Below are 10237 nucleotides of genomic sequence, written 5' to 3'. Positions count from 1 at the left end.
ATTTGTGCAAAATGTATTTTCCATACCATTCTTTCTTATGAGTTGGGAGAAAAATGTGGATTTTTAACTGCCAAAAGCTCTCTCAAGTCTTAGCTGCTGCTGGTGGAGTTTTATATGCAATTTTCTATTTTACAGTGGATTCCTATTTGTCACATTTTACTTTTCTTTGCAAATACAGTGCAGTAGAATCTTAAAGCTTGTTTCTTGACAATCCTTGGAATTAACCTTAGAAAGAACAGAGAACTTGACTTCATTAAGGAAAAGGCAGTGCCTGCCTTCTTGGAAGGACATAGAGACAATTAAGACAGAAGATCAGCACTAAGCATGCAGAAGGGAGAATGAACATGCAAGGGCTGCCTGCTATCAGCATTTGCTGTGTCTGGAAGAATCAATTCATTTCAAGAACTCTACTGGCACAGAAGGATGTTTAATAGAAGCCCACATGAATTAAGTGTTGTGCAAGGCAGCCTTGTAGCAGTAATTTTGGATGCAAGTTTTGAGACATCCCAGCATTCAGCATATTCTTCCCTGTTTAAAAGCACTATCATACATTTTACAGAATGTCAGGCTATTATGAGTTATTTGCAGTAAAACATTCAAAATTATTGTTTTCATAGGTCAAATTATCTCAAGTACCTTAAATGTTCCCCTGCAGAGAGAATCTAATGCCCGAGCTCTCATGCACAGGCAGTGCATTTGTTATTCCAACCCTCTGAATTTACTTACAGGCAGAATTAAATTTGAAGAATCAGACCTGAACATGTTATCTTTAAAAACAGGAAAATGTCTAAGATAAAAAGCAGCACAGCAAGCAGAATATACTGTCGTCTAGAGCGTGAACATTTGAATAATTCAGAGTAATTTCAGTCCTCAATTTAATTTCATGCATAAGACAAGCACATTTACTTGCCATCTATTAAAAGAACACAAATTTTTGTTCCACAGCTAGTCAGATCTTGAATTCCTGCTCCAATTTGAAAAACTTAAGTCTTTAATTCAAAATTTTCCCAGATTAAGGATTAACCATGGTGATTCTGACATGAAATTCTAATTCAGGTACTAACCTTGAAATTCAGATTCTGACTTGAGCTTTGAACATAAAATAAATCTTTACCCTGAATTTGTGTTATCCTATGCATATGTATTTTATAAATTAAAATTCATTGATGGGCTGGAGATGCCTGATAAATGACATCACAGCTTTGTGTCATTACCTGCCTGCTCAGAGCTGGGGAGGGGGTATTGATGCCTGACTGTCTATTCAACTGCATTACAGCTATACAGTGTGATCCTTAAATTCAGAAACACCACAGAATGTTCCTCTTAGTACTCATCTTACTGCAAGATTTCCTACAAATCTGTGCTGGTTAAAACTACGTACTGGTTACACAATTAAAGTTACCCTATTAAGAAAAGAATTACATTAAATCAATGTCAAAGAAGATTTACACTGCTCCCACAGGAATTCCATTTATAGTCTAATTTTCAGAATCTAAATGAAATTAATTTTGTAGTCCCAATTTCATTTTAGGTTTACAGGTCAGTTTTGGCACCTACATCTAATGTAAGTAATACATTACATGAACTTCAGATGAATTAGAAGTGCTAGGCTTAAATTGTTAATGATCAGCAGCCCTGCTCACAGAACACAGAGAGAGGCACAATGAGAGCAGTGTAGGACCAGACTCCTGTGAAAACATCTATTAAACTTCTCTCACAATACATTAAAAGAGGGCAGGGGGAGAAACCCAAACCCTTCTGTAGAGTATTACAGCTGCAGGACAGAACATACAACCAGAAGTGCAATTCAGGAAGGGTGGGCCCTTGCACATTTTGTTCAAAATACCATGTTCTCCTTTGATCTCAAAAAAACCCAGACATAAGAGTCTAAGGGAGGGTCTTGGAGTCCTGTTTATGCTGGACCACTCTAACCAACAGCATCTGGCATTCTTGCATTGAGTGCTCCTGAGTTTCAAGGCTACAAACCTGCCTCTGGCCCTTCTCACCTGCTCCAGGGAGGGAGAATGGACACAAGGAGCTGCATGGCACCTCCTGGGCACCAGCCTCAAGACACACGAGGTGCAGGAGGATGTCTGTGTGTGCGGATGGCAGGCAGGAACAAGAAGCAAAAAACCATTCTTGGCTGTATTGACATAAAATATGGCATAGCTGTCCATTCAGTGCAAGAGGAGTTTTGTAGCTGCACTTTCCTTTTCATAAAAATGTGTCTCTTTTCCACATTGATGTATTAAATATCCATGGTAACAGCAGGGGACAACCAATTGATTATACACAGCAAGTGGTGAAAACAGTGCAATAAATAATGAATAAAAGGACAACAAAAGAAAAACCTCTTTTGCTATATTACCTTTCAGCTGAGAAACAGGAACTGACCAGCATCCCACTACTGGGATATTTACATTAATGTTGTTTACTTAATAAATTTGTTCTTACCTTTGGTACTGTGGTTTTGACTATGCCATGTTAAAAAAAGAACAAACACACACACCACATCAGAACACCTGATTAATTAAACCTGTATGTGAAAGCCCACCCACTATCCTAAAACCTATTTATTTATAGACAAAAGAAACAAAACTGGTGTCTGTGTTTGCACTTTTCTGTCTCAAGTGCCTAGTTAACTGTTCCTCCAGATCTGTGTTTCTGGCTACAAGCAGACCAGTTCTCAGGTTGCATCCCAGTGCATCGACCATGGCTACCTCTGCAGACCCAAGACAGACCCAGACCTCACAGTTTAATCTCTCATGAAGTAATGGCTGTAAGCACTGACCACAAAACACTTACTCAGCACCAAAGCATTTAGGACAAAATAAATCTTAAGAACAATGAGCTGGTCATTCTTGGAAACTTGCCTTTCCTTCTGTGTGACTTACACTGCTGCAGAGAGGAAGGCCCATCTTCATCCACCCTCTCCTGCAAACTCTGCCTTGGTATTGGAAGTATTTCTTCCATCAGTCCCTGCCAACTTTATCCTCCTATGATTTGCAGTTTGCAGCCTGACAAACCAGCTGCATCCCTGAGAACTGCAGCTATCATTCCTGTAATTACCACCTCATGGGTTTAGTCACATACAGCTGACACAGGGGAACCACTGAATTGCCTTTTATTCCTTCATCAGCTAGCTCCCTATTAGGTTAGATCAATACATCTATACAGGAAAGTAATATAAAGAAGTACAACCCACCATATAGTAACTTCCTCTCACCCACCTGGCCACATACAGTGCTCATGAAATTATTACAACTTGGTATTCTTCAGCTATTACTCAACAGTGGCTACACTGGCAAAAATCAATTCCTCCTTCACAATAAAATATTTTACTAAGCAATAAAAGGGCCAAGTCCTTTCAGACGATTCAGGAAAGAAGGCTTCAGCCTCCAGATTCTGTTGTACTAAGCACAATGCAAAATAAAGATCAATGTGACAAAAGAAGAGCTCATACAAGTAAGCCAATCTTCTGTACACTACTAAGCCACATTAAAAAGCCTTTTAATCCCTTGTATCTGACAATGCCTGCTGGTTTGAACCCCAGAGAGTTAATTCATTCAGACTCTGTCAGTGAAATCTTTTCATGGCCACCTGATTGTCACATCGTCCAAGTTTTTATACCAATTCCGTGAGCTGCCCAAGCCCTGTGGATCACCTTTGCACTGAAATAAATGGGTATGAACACATCCTCCTTGAAAGAGATGTGCAGAAGACCTCTGAAGGAAATACCCACCCAAATATCACTGGGTACAAGTCTCCTCCTCAATCACAGAGATGCGTGTACTGGCACTTTAAAGCAGGTACCTTGCTCAGGTACCAGCGCAGGAGAATCCACCTCCAAGGCTGCCTTTTAGAATGAGACTGCATGTTCATGTTCATGGGAAACAGACTAAGGGGGACCCCAGCTAGACCAGGAGTACCTAGGCAGCAGCCCTACAGTCTGTAGGATGGATCTCACAGGGACCTGCTCCAGGAAAAGCCACTTGCATGGTAAAAATGACCTAATGAAGGTGGTATTTTCTACATTATTTTTTCCAAAAGCAAAAACCAAGTCATTCTTCCCCAAACATTTAATATGCAGAAAAACTAAACACCCAGGGCTACTATGGGAGGACAATGGCATTTGTCAAGACTTCCTTGGACACTGTCCATATGCCACACCTACTACAGGACAAAAATTACCAGTTTTCCCCCTGGCTAATACCAAGGAAGATAAAGACTGGATCAGTCTGGTGGATGGGTTATAAGAGCTAGAAAAAATTTTGCTTTCTATTGTAGCAGTTACTAAGAGCTTTGGTCAGGAACTGCCATGGTTAAGGCCCAGCTGGGTTTCTGTGGAGGGAGACTGGTGGAGGAGGCACTGCAGGACCTGTCCAAACCAAGGATCTCTCTCCTTTGTCCTTGGAGAATGGCACAAGTCACACAGACATCATGGCAGGCAGCAGCATCTAAAAATGGAAAAGATTATTAGGTCATGTAACACCTCTTCTAGCCAGGGATGAGACCTACGTTTTCTAAAATGAAATCTTTCAAACCCTAATTAAATGTAGTCAATCCTCATTAAAGATAAACTAGGTTAATATTTATGAGAGACATTCCTTGTGCTGCATACTATCTAACCTCATTTAAGGATGTATCTGGAAATACTTTAAAATACAGTTCAGCTGGCTTCTTCTGCCCATTGATTTTTATTTTTCAGAGCACTCTGAAATCATTCCTATTTATACTTTTGAAAACAAGTTGCTGGCAGTAAGCCAAAATTGTTTAGGCCCAAATCATGACCTTCCTTGAAACTGCTATAATCTGACTCAAGTAAACAGAATTTCCCTCACACTGTTTTTGTGAGGAGGGATGGGTGGAGAACTGCCCTATTTTTGACACACCCATAGACCAGTATCTACCCCTTTCCTCAAGCCTGCCTTTATGGCAAGGGCTTCTCTTGCCCCCAAATATGTACACCCTGTCAACCCCCCATTTTCATATCTGTGTTCATTCTGCTCACATCCTGCTCTACAAGGAGAAGGCCAAAGGTTCTTCTAGCTAGTAGCTAAGAATATGTGCAAATAAACTTGTCTGAAGCTCTTTAAAGATATGGAATCCATTTGGTGGGCTCTGTTTGTGCCAGGATATTGTTGGAGCTGACCTGCAACTGCAAGCGAGGAATCTGGTTCAATTTCCATTTATTTCAAGGTCACTTATACCTGTAGCAGTAGGAATGTAGCAGGATGCTAACTGTGAATTGGGACAAATGTACTTCTGGAGCTCTGTAACCAATGCTAAATGCACTGTAAATGCCTAGAATTAGGCAGCTGACTTAAAAAGAGAATTCTGATTTAAAGGTGCAAAATAATATTATTATTTAGCTGTAGCTTAAGCTACAGCAAAATATGTAACAAATGTAGCACGTGGTTTCAACACGGGTTTTGAATTATATTGATGCAGATATTGTACAACAGGACAGAATCTGATGTGTGCCTCGGGCTTACTGAGCGTAACATCTTCCTTTTGACAAGAATCATCTCAAAAAGTTCTAGGTGTGCTGCAGAATGGAAACAGATCAGAGGAAGTCTTTGTAGAGCTTTCAGTACACAGCAGTGTCAGCTGGTTTACGTTTTCCCTGCTGAAGTCTAATAAACAGTAACCAGTGTTCAAAAACAGTGACAGAAACGGGAGAGCAACAGACCAAATTCGTCTTCATTGGTTTAAAATCTGGGTCAAGGCCTGTGCTGAGAGCAGTATTTCAGTGTAAAGAAAGCGGCGGCAGTTCCCCATCCCGCGTTTTCAGCACTCCCGTTTCAGCACGGCCGGGTACCGGAGCCCCGCGGGATGAGCGAGGCGGGCCCGCGCTCCGAGCCGCGCTGCCTCGGGCTCTGCCACTCGGCGCCGCCTGGCACAGGGACGGCTTCTGCCACCCGGACCGAGGACAGCCGCTCCGCGGCGGGCCGGGAGCTCCGAGCGGAACGCCGCACTCACCTGGCGGGCTGCCCGGGGCAGGGGCCGGCCGGGGAGCGGCACCCGGGCCGTGGCTGGGGCGGCTCCTCGCTCTCCGGTATCCGACTGCTCCGTGCGCCCCCGGGCCGCGCTGTCCGGCTGCCTCTCGCCTTCCTCCCAGCGGCCTCTCCCTCCGGCACCCCCGCTGTTTGTTTATTGGCGGAGCCCCTCCGGAGCCCCGCGCGGCGGGGACGGGGCAGCGGCGGCGGCGGCGGCGGCGCGGTGCCGGCGCTGCTGCCCCCTCCGCCTGGGAGGAGCGAGCGGCGGCGGGCGCGGAGCGGCGGCGGGGGGAGGGCAGGATTTAAACGAAGGGCGGTGACACCGCACAAAAGATTTCGATAGGCTCAAGTGAGGTTACAGCAAAGGCAGCGGGGCGGGGGAGCTCCCCCGGAGCCGTGCAGCGTCTGGCTGGCAGCGCCGTCGCAGCCGCCGCTTCCCAGTAGTTTGTCTGAAAGCCTGAGAAAGGGAATTTAAACGAAGATTTCCCACCCCTCTTTTTTTTTTTTTTTTTTTCCTCTTTTTCTTTTTTTTTTTTTTTCTCCCTGGGAGTTGGCCGCTCAGCCAGGGAAGATGGCAGGAGGAGCGCAAGGCCGGGCGGGTCGCAGCATCCGCGGCTGCAGCCCGCGGCCACCACCCTTGTTTGCGGGAAGAGCCTAAGTTAGTGCGGCGGCGGCCACCGCGGGAGCCGGCGAGGAGGGCCCGGGGCGCAGGGGATGGACGGCGGCGGCGGGGAGCGAGCGCGCAGCGGCCGCGTGAATGATCGCGGCAGGAAGGAGTGAGGCAGCGGCAAAGGAAGGGGAACGGATCCGCCCGCCCGCCCCAGCACCCGGATCCGGTGGAGATTTTTTTTTTTTTACTCCCTCCTCTCTTTCTCCTTTTCCTTTTTTTTTTTTTCCCCTCCCCCCGCGGTCCCCCGCGTCCCGGCTCCCCGCCGTGCCCCTCTCCCCTCCCGGGCCGGCTCCCCGCGGGTGCGCGGCGGGGCCGTGCAGGGCGGGCGGGCCACACCCTCCGCCGCGCTTCCTGCGAGCCGGGGCCGCGGCGGGCGCCGGGGGCGGCACATGGTGCGCAGCCGCCGCCCCTCCGGCCCCTGCGAGCTGCGCCCGGCGGGCGCTCCCCGACTGGAGGCGCCGGGGGCGCGGTAGCAACTTGAACGGCTGCGCCCCTGCCCCAACTCCGGCGCGGCGGCGGAGCGTCCCTGAGGTACCGCGTCCGGTAAAGGGAACTTCGCGCAGGATCCCGCAGCCGGGGAGCCGGACGAGACGGTGGAAGGAAGGCGAGCCAGCGTGCGAGAAGGAAAGGAGGAAAAAAATTACGTATTTTTAGCTAAAGGATGCCAGACCGGGGCCCGGGGGCGCCCGGCGAGCGCCGCCCCGCCGCGGGAGCGCCGTAGGAGCGGAGGCTGGCGCCGGAGCGGGGCGGGCGCCCCGGCCGAGCTCGCTCCCCGAGCAGCGGCAGCCCCGGCGCCCAGAGCCTTTTCTTGCCTCCCGGCGATTAATGGAATGATGTTGCGGAAAAGGCAGAGCGATCCTGCCGGGCTCAGTCGGGACTGCTCGGGCGGCGGCGGAGGCGGCAGCAGCGGGGTAGCGAGCGGCATGCGAGTGCCCCCCCGGCGCTATGGCTAGCGGTGGCTCCGGCAAGTCCAGCAGCGAGGTCTCCGGCGGCGGCATCCCCAGCAGCAGCTCCCTGCAGAGGAAGAAGCTCATCTCTATCTGCGACCACTGCAAGATCAAGATGCAACTGGTGGCCGATCTGCTTCTGCTGTCGAGCGAGACCAGGCCGGTGAACACCGAGAGTCTGTCTGTCTTCGGTGAGTCCTTTGAGAAGTGCAGGGACACGATCATTGCCAGGACCAAAGGACTCTCCATCTTGACCCATGACGTCCAGAGCCAGCTCAACATGGGACGCTTCGGGGAGGTGGGAGAAAGCCTGATGGAGATGGGAGAGCTGGTGGTCTCCCTGACCGAGTGCTCTGCCCACGCTGCCTACCTGGCTGCAGTGGAGACTCCAGGGGCCCAGCCTGCCATGCCTGGCTTGGTGGATCGCTACAAGGTGACCCGATGTAGGCACGAGGTGGAGCACGGCTGCGGGGTCTTGAAGACCACCCCTTTGGCAGATATGAGCCCTCAGCTCCTGCTGGAGGTTTCTCAGAACATGTCCAAGAACTTGAAATTCCTGACAGACGCCTGTGTGCTGGCCAGTGAGAAATCCAAGGATAAATTTGCTAAGGAGCAGTTCAAACTTAGTGTCAAATGTATGAGCACCAGCGCCTCTGCCCTCTTGGCCTGTGTCAAGGAGGTCAAGACCTCGCCCAGCGAGCTGACCAGGAACCGGTGCGTCTTGTTCAGTGGACCTTTGGTGCAGTCTGTCTATGCTCTGGTGGGCTTTGCCACTGAGCCCCAGTTTTTGGGTAAAGCTGCCACCATTAATCCAGAGGGCAAAGCTGTGCAAACTGCCATCCTAGGAGGAGCCATGAGTGTGGTATCTGCTTGTGTGCTCCTGACCCAATGCCTCAGGGATATAGCCCAACACCCCGAAAGTAGCACCAAAATGAGCGATTACAGGGAACGGTTGAGGAACTCAGCTTGCGCCGTCTCGGATGGCTGCAACCTGCTATCTCAGGCACTAAGAGAAAGATCTTCACCCAGGACTTTACCGCCAGTGAACTCCAATTCTGTGAATTAACCCCCACATCTTCTGTTTAGATCCCAGTCATTGCTAAAGGAAAATAATATCCCACCTCCTCACCCCTTTTTTGTATACCAAAGAATTTGCTTGGATGAGCCCAATCCTTTGATTTCATGTGGTGAAGAAGCAGAACGTATTCAAACTATATGTACTAATAAAGGTAGCCAGTTTTGGCTTCTTTTTATTTTACTTTAAAGTTAAGCAAGTATCTGCAGATAAATTTTCCTTTATTCAACAAGGTCTTCACACAAGTGGTAAAACTGTTTCAAAGTTTTTTATATTTGGGGAGGTGGGGGTATCTTAGAAAAAGGAGAAAAAAAAGAGCTTTAATCGCGCTGGGTGCGGTTTTTAAAGTTTGTCTTGTCTTGTCTTCCGAAATTTCCCTTCTAAATTTTGCTGTTCGGTTGTGCAGGAAAAAGGTTACCTCAGTTCTAACTCATTTAAAAAAATGAAAAAACCCAACAACACATAGATGATGGATGTAGCTACTATTTTGTTTGTTTTTGTTTTGTATGACTTTTTTTATTTTGCATCAAGTGTTAGGTTAGAAGTGCATTTGGTGTGTAGGAGTGGAAGGACTGGAGGTTGTGATTATGTTTTCCATGTGTTGATTTCCAAACTGGGGGAAAAGCTACTGTGAGTGTTTAAACAAACAAACAAAATTACACTATAACAAAAGTGATTTTTAATTTTTTTCCAATGTCAGTTTTTATCTTGCATGTACTGGAGTATTTATTTCATCTATTAAAATGTTATGTTTCTCAGATGCTTTTCTGTGAGTCTTTTAATACTTGAATAATTGAACAACTAGGCCTGTTTGTATTGTATGTCATTTCCCCCAGGGAATGGGTGGTACAAACGTAACTGTAAGTTCTAGACAGCAGCATACAGGCTTCAATTCAGTTCTTTTATTTTCATAGATACTGTTCCTCTCCCAGTACTACCCCTGGCACACAGACCTGCTCCAGTTGTATCTGTGGGCAGCTGGGCAGTGCTGCATACACTGGGATTGCTGTGCAGAGCACTGGTGATTGCTGCAGCAGGGCACAGCCTGGCTTTGTTTGTCTTTAGCAGAATTCGGTGTTACCTTTTGAGAAGGTTTTGTATTTTAATTCTTGCAGGTGTTGTGGGCCATCTGTGTGTTAAATCTATGAGTTTCAGTATGATTTCTTAGAAAACTTTGCTGGTTAGCCTGGTGTGTGCCATATGTCTTCTTGGGATTGTGAAGGTTTGCTGGAGTGAATTTTAATTCCTCAGAGGTTTGTGTTGGAGCTCCTCAGTAGAGATTTCTGTCACAGCAGTTTGAGTTTGATGTTGTAGATTACAGGAGACCATGGCTAGCTTTTGAGGTGCAGCTGACCTCCAGTTGAATTCCTTGGGAGGTGTGAGTGGTGCTTAGTGCATACTGCAGTAGTTCCCAGAGCTGCAAGGATGAATGTTGTCAGCCTGGTCTTTGTGGCCCCGTGAGATCTGTTGCCTTCCATATATTCTGTTAAATAGAAGAGCAAATCTTCTGGAAAGGAGGTTTTGTTTCTCTGTCCTGCTCCATTGC

At 47.5% G+C, this 10237-nt stretch overlaps 1 protein-coding gene across 1 annotated transcript; it reads left to right on the top strand.

The window, feature by feature from the left end:
* The first annotated feature begins 6347 nt into the window (after positions 1-6347).
* On the top strand, positions 6348-9449 carry TLNRD1 (talin rod domain containing 1). The gene has a single exon (XM_030955547.1). The coding sequence runs from the start codon at positions 7615-7617 to the stop codon at positions 8680-8682; it is 1068 nt and encodes a 355-aa protein (XP_030811407.1). The 5' UTR covers positions 6348-7614; the 3' UTR covers positions 8683-9449.
* The last annotated feature ends 788 nt before the right edge of the window (positions 9450-10237 follow it).

This window comes from Camarhynchus parvulus, chromosome 10 (assembly GCF_901933205.1).
Source record: "Camarhynchus parvulus chromosome 10, STF_HiC, whole genome shotgun sequence".
Classification (NCBI taxonomy): domain Eukaryota; kingdom Metazoa; phylum Chordata; class Aves; order Passeriformes; family Thraupidae; genus Camarhynchus; species Camarhynchus parvulus.
This window is presented reverse-complemented; position numbering and strand designations above follow the sequence as displayed.

Coding starts and splice junctions, on each gene's coding strand:
- TLNRD1 (XM_030955547.1), top strand. CDS start 7,615: ATGGCTAGCGGTGGCTCCGGCAAGTCCAGCAGCGAGGTCTCCGGCGGC.